General features: G+C 43.3%; 1 protein-coding gene across 1 annotated transcript in view; it reads right to left on the bottom strand.

The window, feature by feature from the left end:
- Positions 1-16,526, bottom strand: part of akap7 (A-kinase anchoring protein 7) — a 148,562-nt gene that overhangs the window by 86,704 nt on the left and 45,332 nt on the right. Inside the window, exons 4-5 of the mRNA XM_033021276.1 lie at positions 10,579-10,715; positions 5,238-5,398 (exon numbers count right to left, since the gene is read on the bottom strand). Of these exons, the coding sequence (XP_032877167.1) occupies positions 5,238-5,398; positions 10,579-10,715 (298 nt within the window). The remainder of the gene's footprint in view (positions 1-5,237; positions 5,399-10,578; positions 10,716-16,526) is intronic.

The following is a 16,526-nucleotide window of genomic DNA, read 5'->3' as shown; positions in this document are numbered from 1 at the left end:
CAGGGATCAGCCTCGGAGCTCCAACCGCGGGAGCATGCGGACTATAACAACGTGCAGCTCGTGGTCCCTGGTTAGGGGCCGACTTCGGGAGCTCCAAGCTGTGGGAGCCTAGTACGCCCCGACGTGACGGCTTTGATCGCTGTTTGCGGGAGCTTCAATCACTCCGACTGCGGATGTTTCGACTGCCCAGACCGCTGGAGAAAAGGAGGAAAGATAAGACTTTATTGCCTTCCATCACAGTGGGGAATGGGGAGGAACCATTGTGGTGGATGTATATGTCCAATTTTTATTGTGTGTCTTGTTGCTTTTTTGGCATGACTGTATGGCAAACCAAATTCCTCGTATGTTGCAAAACATACTTGGTTAATAAATTACAATTATGATCATCTGCTGAAGAGCTGTGATAAGAAAATTGCCAAAGTTTTGTCATAGAGTCATACAGTGTGGAATCAGGCCCTTCGGCCCAATTTACCCACACCGGCCAACATGTCCCAGCTACACTATTCCCACCTGCCTGCGCTTGGTCCATATCCCTCCAAACCTGTCCTATCCATGTACCTGTCCAACTGTTTCTTAAACGTTGGGATAGTCCCAGCCTCAACTACCTCCTCTGGCAGCTTGTTCCATACACCCACCACCCTTTGTGTGAAAAAGTTACCCCTCAGATTCCTATTAAATCATTTCCTCTTCACTTTGAACCTATGTCCTCTGGTCCTCGATTCCCCTACTCTGGGCAAGGGATTCAGTGCATCTACCCGATCTATTCCTCTCTTGATTTTATAGATTGGCATTTAGGAATTGTCAGAAACCTTTTTGTCATCAGAAAGTTTAAAATTAGGCCTTTGACTATTTTTTATTAAATATTAGACTCATTGGATGTTCCATTCAAATAAATGGAGACAGAAGAGACAGTAAATACTGGAATCATGAGCAAAAACTGCTCAGTGGGTTCGTCAGCTTCTATGGAAGAAAAGAGAGTTTGATGTTTTGGGTTGGCAACCTTCTTCAAGAACATTTAAGTAAACGTTTTGCTAAACAGATCTAATTTTTTAAATAGCTTTAATCATCTTAACAAATGTATTTTTCAGGAGCATAATCGTCTGCGTGATGTTATGTTTGAAATACATTAAATAACTACATCAAGGTAAGCATGAGGTGGACTCGTTCATGCGCAGTTTAGTCTACTAACTTTTCACCTTTCAGGCAGTGATTCAATTCTCCCCTAGTTAATGATCTAAAAATTAAGTAAGTTTCATCATTCTGGGAATGCGTGTACAATAGAAAACTGGCCATAATATTTAATTAAATATTAGACTTATTGGATGTTCCATTCAAATAAATGGAGACATTCATAGTTATATACAGCATGGAAACTAGTCTTTCAGCCCAACCCGTTCATTGCAAGCGAGATGTCTTCATGAACTAGTCCCATTTACTTGCATTTGGCCCTTATCCCTATGGTTGTTTTTTTCAAAACTATGCAGATAGATACTGTCTCTAAGAATTCCCCCCCCAGGAAAATTTCCCACCATCTTTGTTATTTCCATCCATAGAATCATAGTCATACAGTGTGGAAACAGGCCCTTCAGCCCTTCAGCCCAACTTGCCGACGCCGACCAACAGTAGTTCCACCTGCCTGCGTTTGGACCATATCCCTCTCAACCTATCCCATCCATGTACCTGTCTAAATGTTTCTGAAATGATGCAATAGTGCCTGTGTCAACTACCTCCTCTGGCAGCTCTTTCCATACAAATCCTGTGGGAAATGTTCTGACTGTCTACCCCATCTATACTTTCCTAATTTTATGAACTTGTATCAGGTCTCCCCTAAGCATCCGATGTTCCAGAGAAAATTATCCAAATACTTCTCCTTATAGCTAATACCCCATCATTCAGACAGAAAGTAGTCTTCCCCCTAAGTTGAACATTTGTGGCTATTTTTCTCATTCTCCAGAGTCAAGAACCTAGTATGTATTGAAATATTATATTGAGAAAAATAAAAGATTCCTAGCACAATTTGTAGAAGTAAATTAGCTATTTTCAATGTCATGGCAAGTATTTATTTAAAAACAGTCTCACTGGCATTTAAGGGATACTGCGGCGTCGAATTAGCTACTGTATTTCCTACATTACAAGTGTCTACGTGTCAACAGAATATGCTCGGCTATAATGGCAAACTATGCTCGAAATTTCTGAAAAGGACGTAAGCAGGTACATTCGTGCTTTAATGTTAGTCACTGTAAATTCAAAATATTAATTTTACAATCGATAGTCATTTTTAGTTGTTATTTTATTCTGTAAGTTATTATTTGGTATTCTATAGCCAGTCTTATTTCCAATGAAATAATCAATACAGTTGACATTCATACAAACTAAGGACAACATTAATATGGGTCGGCTTACAATTGTACCAGAAATAAATATAGCCAAGGACAAGAGTGCATGTCAAATTGCGTCACAGCCACAATCACGAGAAATTTTAAATAAATTAATAAATGTCAACTAAAATTAGACATTTCATGAGGGGACAAATCAATGTTAAATGCCAATGCCAAAATAATAAATATCAATCACATTCTATAATTATCATAAAAAATGATATATTTCCGTCTGGAAAAAGAGACATCAAAGGCTTTCTCCCTTCATGCCTTTTTACCAAAGAACACATTTTCCAAGCAGTCATGTCGGATCTATAACAGTAAATACGTTAAAGTCTTGTTACAAAATAGAGGGGAAGATCAAATACGTAATAGACCAAACATTGGAGAAAATTTGACAGCACTCCCATCATTTCTACTGATCCTATTATCTTCCCTTCAATATATTATGCGGTTGCCAGAGAGCCGAGCAGTGGATCAATTATTCAGCAAATTATTATTTTTATAAAGAACATGATAACAATTTCCTATTTGGATCATTTTTGGGTGGACATGTACCTTCCTCTTCTACGTATTTTGATTGCTCATAGCTTGCCCACAGTTATCCAGCAAAATACATGCAACATCTAAGTCTCAAAATTTAGGCTAATGTCATGCGAATGAAAGTAGTCATCTTTAGTATTTTGTTGCATATCCTTCGCATGCAATGACTGCTTGAAGTCTGCGATTCATGGACATCTCCAGTTGCTGGGTGTCTTCTCTGGTGATGCTCTGCCAGGTCTGTATTGCAGCCATCTCTCTCTAGCTTATGCTTGTTTTAGAAACATAGAAAATAGGTGCAGGAGTAGGCCATTCGGCTCTTCGAGCCTGCACCGCCATTCAATATGATCATGGCTGATCATCCAACTCAGTATCCTGTACCTGCCTTCTCTCCATACCCCCTGATCCCTTTAGCCACAAGGGCCACATCTAATGCCCTCTTAAATATAGCCAATGAACTGGCCTCAACTACATTCTGTGGCAGAAAATGCCACAGATTCACCACTCTCTGTGTAAAAAATGTTTTTCTCATCTCAGTCCTAAAAGATTTCCCCTTTATCCTTAAACTGTGACCCCTTGTTCTGGACTTCCCCAACATCGGGAACAATCTTCCTGCATTTAGCCTATCCAACTCCTTAAGAATTTTGTACGTTTCTATAAGATCCTCGCTCAATCTTCTAAATTCTAGCGAGTAGAAGCCGAGTCTATCCAGTCTTTCGTCATATGATAGTCCTGACATCCCAGGAATCAGTCTGGTGAACCTTCTCTGTACTCCCTCTATGGCAAGAATGTCCTTTGGGGGCTAGTCCCCTTCAGTTTTCTATTCAGCAAAAAAAGGCATGCTGAATTGGGTTCAGATCGGTGAATTGACTTCGCCACTCAAGAAATTACCATTTTTTAACTTTGAAAAACTCCTTTGTTGCTTTACCAGAGGTGGTATGTTTTGGATCTTGGGCAGTTCCTTCTCTCCGCCATACTTTGCTCTTGCCATCACTCTGATTTCAGTGAATCTTCATCTCATCTGTCCACAAGACCTTTTTCCAGAACTGTGGTTGCTCTTTTAAGTATTTCTTGGCAAACTGTAACCTGGCCATCCTATTTTTGCGGCTAACCAGTGGTTTGCATCTTGCAGTGTAGCCTCTGTATTTCTGTTCATGACAGTGGTCATTGACAAATCCACACCTGTGACTCCCGAAGAGTGTTTCTGATCTGTCGGGCAGGTGTTTGGGGATTTTTCTTTATTATAGAGAGAATTCTTCTGTCATCAGCTGTGGAGGTCTTCCTTGGCCTGCCAGTCCCTTTGCGATTAGTAAGCTCACCAGTGCTCTCTTTCTACTTAATGATGTTCCAAACAGTTGATTTGGTAAGCCTAAGGTTTGGCTGATGTCTCTAACAGTTTTATTCTTGTTTCTCAGTCTCATAATGGCTTCTTTGACTTTGATTGGCACAACTTTGGTCCTCATGTTGATGGAAACGGCGATGGAAAGACTGGAGGAAAGACTGGCTGCTGAGAGCTCTCTTATACCTGCATTAAGGAGGCATTTAAACACATCTGAGCAATTAAACATCTGTGAAGCCATGTGTCCAAACATTATGGTGCCCAGAAATGGGGGAACTAGGTATAAACTGCTGTAATTTCTACATGGTGAAACCAAAATGAAAAAACTACCCTTTAATAAAATCTGACAATGTGCACTTTAACCACACGTGATTTTTTCTATTACAAATCTCAAATTGAGAAGTACAGAGGCAAATAAATAAATGATGGATCTTTGACCCAATCATTGTGGAGGGCACTGTACCTGTCTGCTGGATCTGCCCTGTCCCAAGTAGGTATGCACTATGTAATTTTATCCTGAATTGAGTGTCACCCAGATGAAATTGTGACTGACTTTTTGAAAATGCATACAAAATGCATGTTTGACAGGAAATTAAATAATAGACTTGGAAAAATTTTACTGTGTTAATGAACAAAAAAAAGGCAAGATATCTGAAACAGCTGGCACCTTCATTATGTGGGAGAACATTCAGATCTCACGGTTTCTTACCTTTAACACAGGCAATATTTTCCCGAAGCACCTGGTCAAAGGTAACAAAAGGCTAAACTGGGAAACCAGATAAAATGTAGTAAAAATGCTGGGAACATAATTCGGGAATGAGTTTATCTAGAAAGCAATTAATTAAAAACACTCCCTAGTTCTGAAGAACAAAACATACAGTATTCTAAAATATTTGTGGAATTCTTGCCTGATAAACATTTTTTCATTGGTACCAATGATATAAATACTTCGGAAAGCATCTCCTAATCAAACTACTTACCAACAATATGGACCAATGTGGTCAGCTGTTCATTTTGCACTAACTGTGCAAATACCACTTCTCCTCTGAAATCTGCAATCCCGTGAAATCCCAATGCCAACTGTGCTCCCAGGAGGATTTCCTGCACAGGCTTCGTGCATTCTTCAATTGTACTCACTGCTCTACCAGAAAGAAAACCAAACAGCTTCCATAACAAAGGAATGGGTTTGAACTCATTCTACTCTGTTCAACCAATGTGGAAACTTATACTATGGACAAGTATGTCTTATGTTTTCTTTAAATATACCAGGAGTAAATATACTGTACAATTTCAAACAAAATAACATCAAATACACCAAACAGGAATTTGCACACATCTAAATGTAATCCCAAAGCAGAAAAATTGAGTTAAATATTAACTAAGATGTTAGGTCTCTTTTTGATCAAAAGGGAGAGAAGGATTTACTGTAACTGCACACCAAAGTATGCATTGTGTATACATTTACCATTTAAATGTATCAGAGGTGACCCAACATAATTCATGTGGAAACTGGAAATAAGCACAAGAAAATCGGAGATTTATGGTGGAATTCCCATAAGTATTGATCATCTCTGTGGCCACAACCAGATGCCAAAATTGAAAGGCACACTGTGTGATGTCTATTTTGTCAATGTGACATTTTGGTTACATGTGAATGTTGGAGCCCTGAAACAGAGAGCTTCAACATTTAAAAAGGCTGAAAATCAGCAAGTCATTTGGGGGTAAAGTAAAGCACCAAACCCACACCATTTACTTCTTTCTTGCATATGAATATTTACATTATATTTCATCGAACCTTCATTTGGCTTGAGATGCTTAAAAACCTGTATTTGGAAAATTTTATTTTAAATACTCAATAACATGCAACAAAACACCATAAGAATGGCTGTGTTTCCCACTGTTACAGAAAATCTATTTGCAACATGAATGCACAATTGAAGAATACATGCGTTTGAGAATTGAGGCATGACAATTTATTTTGCTGGTGATTTTTCTTCAGGCAGGGAGTCTGTAATATATCGAGGAGACTTGGGGATGTTGTCATTTTGTGTGCAGTGGGCATCAGTTGATTCCATTTTTACAAACATCCATATATCGACTTTTTTTCATGTCAAAAGTACACAAATCACTTGACAAGTAACCATACCTCCACAGTAATGTAATGAATAATGCTGGTGAGGGCCAGTTAACAAGGACATTTATTTATTGTCTTCCTCTGCATGGTTACAATGGTACAAAACTAGGATGTCCCACACTCAATGGCTGGTTTCAAAGGGCTTGAAGTTTTGGTAGTTGTTACATTATTTAATACTGTTGCACATGTATCAATGGAACTAATTACTTGCCAATGTTCAAAGCAACTCTCTTCAGAGTCCTCCTGCAATGAAACAGGCAGACTGTGTTCTTAAGAACAATAGTATCTGATTTCTACAGAGAGGTTATTCATAAAGATTTTTTTCTCTAAGACTGGTTCATTTGAATTTAATAATATTTATGGGGGCTCGACTGAAAGTACTGGGTGTACATAAATCAGATGCCATAAGCCTGGACCCCAATTAAGTTGACATTTCTACGCCTTCAAATCAGGTTGTCTCTTCACTTTCACATTAACGCATGAAATGCAAGGGTAAATCACAGCCTGCTAACTTATGTGCAAACTTTCTAGTTAATAAAAAAAATCAATGGAAATGTGAGCTCTGATGAGGATGCATGGAGGCTCCGAGGTTTGGCTCAGCCACCAAGCACGACACCTGGAGGTTGCAGCGAATCGTCCGATCAACAGAGAAGATTATTGGCTGCAACCTTCCCTCCATTGATGAACTGTACACGGCAAGGACCAGAAAGCGAGCGGGCAAGATAATCTCTGACCCCTCTCACCCTGGCCACAAATTCTTTGAATCACTTCCCTCTGGAAGGCAACTCTGGATTGTCAAAGCTGCCACAGCCAGACATAAAAACAGTTTTTAATCCACGAGTAGTTGCTCTACTCAACAGCCAAAAATCTGTAGCCTCCCTTTGATCTGGTATTTTGTTGGTTCACATGCTTGATCAATGGTGTTTTATCATTAATGTCTTATTATTATTAATGTTTAGTGTTTTCGGAGTCATTCGTAACTGTCACTGTATGTCATGTTGTTACTTGTGGGCGGAGCACCAAGGCAAATTCCTTGTATGTGAATACTTGGCCAATAAACTTACTTAAATTAAGTGAGTGGGCAACAACTTGGCAGATGTTCAATGTGAGAAAAATGTGACATTATCCACTTCAGCAGAGAAGCCGGGAATTTTTTTTAAATGATAAGTGTTTGGGAAATGTTAATGTTCAAAGGGACCTGGGTGCCCTTGTACATATGTCATTGAGTGCTAATTTGTAGATGCAGCAGAAGATTAGGAAGGCAGATGACACGTTGGCTTTTATTGCAAGAGTAAAGATGGCTCACTAAAATAATATAGGCCCTGGTGAGACTACGTCAGGAGTATAATGCATAATTTTGGTTTCCTTATTTATAAAAAGGAGTGCAGCTACAGAGAAAGTGCTGTAAATATTCATAATTCTGGCTCCTGGAATGGCAGGTCTGTCATAGGATGACAGACTAAGCATATAAGGCTTCTATTCTCAATATAGGCTGTGGGTCGAGTTGCTTTTTCGTTTAAGTTCGTGACCCAAATCAAGTAACGACCTGAATTTGACATATTGTGTAAAAATATTATAGAAATCATACCTGAAACTCATCAAGAACAAAACCTGCACATATTTTTAAAATGTGAGAAAAACCTCCAATTTTCCAAGTAGTAATTATCCAATCAATGCACGTTTGACATTGCATCGGATGCCAATTGATCAATCACGCGCTTTGTTTCATGGTAGCTAGGCAGCAAGCACTCTGGGATCATGGCTGCCTCCTAATTACATCAAAACAATAGCAAGGTTTCGAAGGAATAAAGGTAATGCTAACCTTGCTGATAATTTTGTTTTACAATTGATTTATCTTTGTAAAGTTATGATGTGAACTGTTAAATAAATGATAAATAAAAATGTAGAGCTAGGGTTAGGATTAGGGTCGGTCAGTCAGAAGTCAGTCGGTCAGTCAGTCAGAAGTCAGTCAGTCAGTCAGTCGGTCGGTCGGTCAGTCGGTCAGTCTGTCGGTCGGGCTGTCAGGCCCCAGTGAGTGCTGTGAAGGATCGGTCAGGCTGCCGGCCCACCGGTGGGTGCTGTGAAGGATCGGTCAGGCTGTCGGTAGACCGGTGGATGCTGTGAAGGATCGGTCAGGCTGTCGGTAGACCGGTGGATGCTGTGAAGGATCAGTCAGGCTGTCGGTAGACCGGTGGATGCTGTGAAGGGTCGGTCAGGCTGTCGGCCCACCGGTGGGTGCTGTGAAGGATCGGTCAGGCTGTCGGTAGACCGGTGGATGCTGTGAAGGGTCGGTCGGGCTGTCGGTAGGCCAGTATTGCAGCAAGCGGACTAACGGAGCCGGCGCTATGGCGGTGCTGAAGGCGGCCCGGGCGGCGTACAGGACAGTGCTTCCCCCCACCATCAACACCATGATGATCCAGTAGGGCATGCTGGCCGAGGTGGACGCGCTGGGCAGCCACACGTACGGAGCCCGCAGCTGGTCCCAAAGCGGCTCCAGTCGTGGCAGCTCTTGAAGGGGAGCAAGTTAGGGTTAGGCATTTTCCTCTCAGTGGAAGATGCCTTAGCCTTGCCCCAGCCTGGCACTGCCCCATTCCCACTATGGCCGTGACCCCCACTCTGCCCACTGGCAGTCAGTGGGGTTCAGTAAACAGGGGAACCCCCAGGAACTGCCCTCACCCATGAATTAGGCGGGTTCAGGAGCCGGACCTCTGCGGCAGTTTCATTCAGAATACACACTCACAATTATATTCATTATATTATTTATATAATATAATTATATATAATTATATAACTCCAATTATATTCACGTCATATATATAGTATAATAATATATGGTTTAAATAGACAGCATCACGGAATTAGGCTCCCCATGGGGTGATATGAGCATTGAACACTAGACGGCGCTTACTTTTTCGATCTCATTTTCTAACTAGCTTAATTAATTAATCTGCAACTTTTGGCACTGACAAGTTATGACTTCCTTCTCAATTATATTGTATCTAAATCTGTGCCAAATTTCAAGTAGTTCCCAGACATGGGTCACGAAAGTGAAATTCTAGACACATTTTCGATAACCACACTAAAATGTGCAAGATTCTTAGAGGGGTTTGGCAGGGAAAATAAATACAGAGATGTTTAAGAAAAAACTGCAGATGCTGGAAAAATCGAAGGGAGATAAAAATGCTGTAAAAACTCAGCGGGTGAGGCAGTATGGAGCGAAGGAATAGGTGACGTTTCGGGTCGAGATAATGTTTTCCCAGTGAAGAAAAATGGAACAAGAAGTCAGTCTCAAAATATGAGGAAGGCTCATTCAGATTGCAATAAACGACATCTGGAGTATTGTGACTAATTTTGCATTGAAGTATAGTGTTGTGGGGGCTCAAACCAGAAGCTAATGTTTTTTTGGATATTAGAGATATCAAATCCACCATCTTAGAGAATGGCAAACACTTTGTGTTTCATTTTTCACAAGTGCAGGACTTTCGGCCTAAGTGCTTCCTTGGAAGTTTAATGAGATTTAGAATGTCGCAAGATACACTATCAAACTTCTAAAATGTACTGTAGACAGTATACTGACTGGATGCATCATGGCCAGTTTTGGAAATTCAAGGATGAAGGAGTCTACATTGTACATTCGCAAGTCCAAAATGAATATGGATCTCCTCGCCAGCAAAGAGAACTTCAGGAAGATCGTCAAAATGTCAACATGCTCTCTTCTCACTACTACTATTGGGAAGAAGGAACAGGAGCCTAAGAACTGTTAACTCTAGGTTCAAGAAGAGCTTTTTCCCCATTAATCACCACATTCTTGAACCACCATGACCACAACCCTACCTCAGCACTGAACCACGATGGACTTTACACTACCAAGATTGCCCAAAGTAATTTATTTTTTGCATTGGTTTACTTAGAGTAACAAATAATTGATGTAGATTCATTCTTGCTATTTTTGTTACATCCAATGTGCCTGTAAGCTGTAGCAAGTAAGATTTCCATTGATGTGGTTCATATCAAATTCATATGACAAATAAATAACATGAGTAAATAACTTGGGAGGGCCCACACATAACATGATGTGGGATAATGTAGTACTAAAAACTATAATATAATGCTATTGTAAATGTAACAATTGATTTTTTTTGGCCAGTTTGGTATTCATTACAAGGATATGTTTAAGCAGCACTCACTTGTTCACCTCCACGTCACTTGCCAAGTATGTCACAAGAACTGTGATATGAAGACAGGAGATCGGTATCATAGCCTTAGATAGCCTTTCATCTGTTTGGACCACAAGGTCTTGCACAGCCTTGATGCCACCTATAATCTTAAACAAGTAGGAAAAGATTAAAAAATGTTTGGAAATATATTTCAATTATAGCAAGAAAAAATAGAAAATTAGTACTTAGTATGACGTTTCTATCTACATGCCAAAGGTGTATTGGTAGGTTAAATTGCTATTGTAAATTATTCAAGTGTATCGTGTGTGTGTGTGTGTGTGTGTGTGTGTGTGTGTGTGTGTGTGTGTGTGTGTGTGATTTTGCATGTGAAACGTATCTCCTCGAAAACCAGACGCCGAAACGGGAACATTTTTACATATTTCAGTAGAGATTTTCCTTGGGATTTTAGTAATCCACTCCTCTGTACATTTGGTACATTATTTTCCTGACTTTTGTATTAAAATTCTTGACCAATCTGACCTTTTTTTTAAAAAATCTGACCTCTACCCAGCTGCTGACGTTACAACAGCAGTGATTTTTTTACATCTTCTGGTAGAAATTTTCCTTATGATTTCAAAAATCCAATCCTCTATAACTTTGGTCCATTATTTCCTGAGATATTTACTAAAATTTATCACCAAACTGACATTTAAAAAAAATATAAAGACTGCCCAGCTGCTGACCTCACAATGCCTTTCCTTGTGGGCTGTCAACGCGCATGCGCAGTTTTCCACGAGGTACATTAGCCCACCCCCCCCCCATTCTTCAAAAGGCGCAGAAAGATCAAGAAGGTTCTGCAGCAAAGACTCTACAGCTCAGCTCCGCTATAGGATCTTTGTTCTGCAGATCTCGAGGTCAGCAGCGCCTCACACGCTAAATAAGTTTTCTCCTCACTGCCGGCGCAGCTCGTGAAGCCACGCCCCTCCCATCTCCTGCCCGCTCACTCAGCTGTGGGTTCCCAGAGAGTCAAGCCGCTTCTGTCTCTCTCCACCCCCCCCCCCCTCCACTTCTCACCTCCTCCCCTCTCCTCCCTCCCTTCCTCTCTACCCGTCACAGGGGACGACCTCCTCTCCGGGGTGGCCTGATCATCTGTCCCCCCCCTGGCCCGGCTCTGTCACGCTGGTGGGTGCGCTTCCCTTTGCAGAAGCCACGATCGGCTGGTCCCCCCGCTGCTTTTCACTGTCCTCAGATCGCTCCGTGCCTCGCTCGGCCCCCCGTGAGCTGCCGCCCCTCTCTCTCTCTCTCTCTCTCTCTCTCTCTCTCTCTCACTACCCCCTCTCCCTCACCCCTCCCTCTCTCCCCCCCTCCCCCGCCTCCCTCTCTCCCCCCACCCCCCCTTCCCTCCCTCCCTCCCCTAAACTCCTTCCCCTCCACACCCTCCCCTACCTCCTTCCCTCCCCTTCCCTCCACCTCCCCCTTTCTCCCCTCACATCTCTCCCCCCTCCTCCACCCTCCCTCTCCTCCACCCCCCCCTCTCCCTCTGCCTCCCTCTCTGTCTCTCCCCATTCTCTCTCTGCCCTCACACTCTACACCCCCCCCCCCCCTTCCTCTCTAGACGTGCCTGCGTGTTAGGGGCTATGCGTCCGTGGATAGGGCGGTTATGGGGTAAAAGGAGCAAATTAATAATCTTAATATAATATCAAGGGGGGGGTAGTTAGTTTGTGTGTGGGTGGTTAGTGTGGGTGACGCCGCAAGTTGCAGATCCAGTGGCAGAGGGCAGGTGCTGATTCATCTGTTGCAACAGAAAGCAAACTGCAGTGTATCAAGGCTGACTGGCAGGCTGAAGTTAATGTGCACCATCACCATACTCTTGAAGCATTTTACAATGGTCGATGACAGAGCCACTAGATGGCGGGCTTTAAGGCACGCTACTTTACTTTTTTTTGGCACTGGGATAATAGTGGTCTTCTTAAAACAGGTGCGATCCTCAGAATGGTGTTATGAGAGGTTAAAGATGTCAGGGAATACCTCTGCCAGCTGAAACGCAAAGGTCCTGAGGGACCAGGTTAGGGACTCTATCCGTAACAGTTGCATTCAATGGATTCATTCTCAGGAAGGCTGATCTCAGGTCTTCCACAGTAACCACTTGCATTACTACTGTCTAGTTTACCCATTGTAACCGATTTATTTATTGTATACTAGACCAAGTGCAGACCCGTTGGGTCTGTTCCCCCAACGTGTGGTTGCGGGGGAGGGGGGGGTGGGGGCATGCGGCGTCACACACACTAACTACCCCCCCCACACATGCTAACTACCCCCCTTGATATTATATTAATATTATTCATTTGCTGCTTTTACCCCATAACCGCCCTATCCACTGACGCATAGCCCCCAACTCACAGGCACGTCTAGAGAGGGAGGGGGGGTAGAGAGTGAGAGCAGAGAGAGAATGGGGAGAGACAGAGAGAAAGGGGCAGAGACAGAAGGGCAAGAGACCGAGGGAGATGGGGTGGAGGGGTGCAGGAGGGAGGGTGGATGAGGAGAGGTGTGAGAGATGGGAGGAGAGAGAGAGGGGAGGAGAGAGGGCTGAGAGGGGGGAAGGGAAGAGGGGGGAAGGGAAGGGGGGGGAGGGAAGGGGGGGGAAGGGAAGGGGGGGGAAGGGAGGGGATGGGGTGGAGGGAAGGCAGGAGGGAGATGGGGTAGGAGAGAGAGGGGGAAGAGTGTGGAGGGAGGGGGAGAGGGGGAAGAGTGGGGAGGGAGAGGGAGAGAGGGAGGGAGAGCGATGGGGCAGTAAATCTATTCCCCACTCCCTATCCCCCCCCACTCCTCTCCCTCTGTTCCCACACTCTCCCTCCTCACCTCCCCCATTCCCCCTCTCCCTCCCCTCCCTCAATTCCCCCACTCCCCCTCTTCACTTCCCCAGGATCTCACCTGTCCTCCGGATCTGCAGAACTTGCTCATTCACAGAGAGGAACACAGAATAGGGAGGAGTCAGAGAGCCAAATGCAAGCGAGTGGGGGGGGGGGGGGGGGGAAAGAAGCACCGGGTTCTGACTCTCTGGAAAACCACAGCTGGAATGAGCGCACAGGGGATGTGAGGGGTGCGCAGTCGGGCTGTGAGGAGAAAGTTCAGCGGAACTTATGAGGAGAAGTTCAGCGTGTGAGGAGTAGCTGCCCCGCGATCTGTAGAACAAAGAAGCTATAGCGGAACGCAGCTTTAGAATCTTTGTTCTGCAGAACTTTCTCGATATTTCTGCGCCTTTAATCCACAGCGGCGGGGGGGCGGGGCCAGGACGCAGGTGGGCCTAGATTGGTGGCCATGTGGGCATTGTGACGTCAGCAGCTGGCGAGCGGCGTTTATATTTTAAAAATTGAGTTTTGTGAAAAATTGTATTCAAAATCTGGGGAAATAATTGACCAAGGAGTTAAATCCCTACCGAAATTGTAAAAATCACCACGTTTTTGCGTTTGGTTTTCGAGGAGATATGTTTCAAAGGCAAAATGCCGTGCACGCACACACACAGTTTTAAAAGTATATAGATTTATTTGTTGTTTTATTTAATACGCCTGTAAAGCTGCAGCCAGTAAGAATTTCATTGTTCCATTGTAAGTGGGACAGGCCCTTAGGCAGGATGCTCCGAGTTGTCCGATGAACCTGGACCTCTTGGTGTTCCATCCACCTGAAATTGAACTATTTTGCCATTCTTTCACTGTCTCTAAGCCTGAATCTTGGAATTCCCAACCCTACAATGATTATGGGCATAGCTTCATCAAAACAACTGTGATGAGTTAAGAAAATCCGTTCACCGCAAATTATTAAAAGTAATAATTAAGGCATGGTAGCTGTCTGTGGATGAAAAATATTACCTGGTTATTATCACCTTGTTGTTAATGACGGGTTGTGATGCACTTTTACCGTGGTGTTTCCTAGATTGCAGTAGTGGTTATACTGCAAAATAAAATTTGTGACATCCAGAGATCATGATGGCATTATATAAATGCACGAAAGCCTCTTTGAAAGGGAGCATTTTCAAAATACTTATTCCAACAGGTTCTTTCTTCCCTTTTTGTTTTTATTTTAGTTTCAATTTTTTCACTCATTCCTCTCTTTATTTGTCTGTATGCTTTAAATTTGACTCGAATTTGCCCTTGTTCCTGTTTCTATTTCTGTCTTTAACCACATTGATTGCCAAGATAGATTGCTCGTCCTACCTTTCACCAAGGTGACAGATACTCCATTGTCAAGTAATTTGTTCCAGGGATATATCAGCCCCATACAAAGCTTTTCAAAAAGGGGGGTGGCATGGCAGGATTACAAAACTTTTATGTGAAGTAATGTGGGCACAGCGCACATCACGAGTGTGAAGTCCCTCGCAGCCGGGGTTTTAGATGATCTCTGTTGCACTCTGAGCCTTATTTTGGAGCATTTTTGCACCAAATTTATGACCAATATTTCAGAAATAATTTGGTGGAGTCAAGATTAATAATTGCAGAGCTGCCCAGTTTCACCGTGCATTTCCGTATTTTGATGGCTGAAAATCAGTATTTTGTAAGGGAAATCGGTATTTCTCACTTAAATGCAATGGAACGTACTATGCAATGGAAACCGGATTTTTGAAAATCAGTGTTTTGCATGCAACCTCATGTATTCTCAAATATCATTATGGAATACTGAAAATCAGTACTACTGAACTGTGAAACCATTTGAAATGTGAATTTATAATACTTGATTTTGATTACATAACATAAAAATATATAATATACATAAATTTCGGAATTCATCATATAGTTTACCAAACAATCAAACATGCTGGCATGATGCTGCATAATCATTCAGGTGCTCCTGGATGTATATTGCTTACTACTAATGCAAAGGCATTTGTTGGCCTTAGCCTATATGCCATTCCTGGTTCCACGAATATAGCACCTCACACCAGTATATCTAGCATGGTAGTCCTCAGTTTGTTAATGCTGTCAAAACATGTGTCGTTCCGCAGTACACTGACGTAGGTGGCCCTACTTCTACCTCTTCTTGCAGTGCCCTGTTTGGGCTCCCAAAGTGTGAGGGGATTCGCAGACAGTTCAGGGTTCCTCTCACAGACTTGGACAACACTCTTGGCAGACCAGCATATATTGCCATTTAGCCATAAATCACATTTTCCAGTTCCATTTTCAGAGAATGTAATTGTGCAAACCTAGTCACCATTGTCCAAGTAATGGTCAAAATCATAGTGAATGTACATTAAGGTGAGTGCAGACAGCCTGTCATTGCTCATGGAAGCCCTGGTGTAGTGATGCAGGCGACGGACACTCGTGGCAGACTGGCATATATTGCCATTTAGCCAGAATTCATGTTTTCCAGTTCCATTTTCCAAGAATGTAACTGCGCAAACCTAGTCACGACTTTGTCCAAGTTATGGGCAAAGTCATAGTGAATGTGGATTAAGGTGATTGCAGACAGGTGATTGCATGGAAGTCCTGGTCTTTGCTTCTTTGTGGATGAGAAAACGTGTTTGTCCTCGTTGGCTGGATCAAAGTAAGATGCTGAGTGAGATCGCACCCACTGCAAGCATGCCGCCCGAGGCAAGCGTCTCTCTGCCGCTCAGACTCATGACTAAAGGTCCCAGCTACCTCCGCAGTCAAATAGGAGGGGGACAGGCGGGGTCGGCAGAGCGCCGTGGTGAGACTGGCTGCCGACAAGGCCAAGTACTTGAAGAGCCGGACGGCGAGGGGGTGCAAAGTGGAGCCAAATGGTTTGGGCAGCTCTGCCCCCGAGGAAGGCAGCAGCAGCGGCAGCGGGGCCAGCAGCAACGCGAAGACTTACCTGGCCTCCAGCAGAGCGGGCAGCTCTTGCTCCCGCCTGACATCATGCATCGCTCCAGCTCCAAGAGGCGACTCAGGCCCAACTCGCTGGTCATGAACCGGCAGAAATGCGAGTTCATGCGGGGAGCGGCGGCCACCAGCAGCGCCCGCCGGTTC

Source organism: Amblyraja radiata, chromosome 5 (assembly GCF_010909765.2).
Source record: "Amblyraja radiata isolate CabotCenter1 chromosome 5, sAmbRad1.1.pri, whole genome shotgun sequence".
NCBI classification, from domain to species: Eukaryota; Metazoa; Chordata; class Chondrichthyes; order Rajiformes; family Rajidae; genus Amblyraja; species Amblyraja radiata.
Note: the sequence above shows the minus strand (reverse complement) of the source record. Positions and strands in the feature narration are given on the sequence as shown.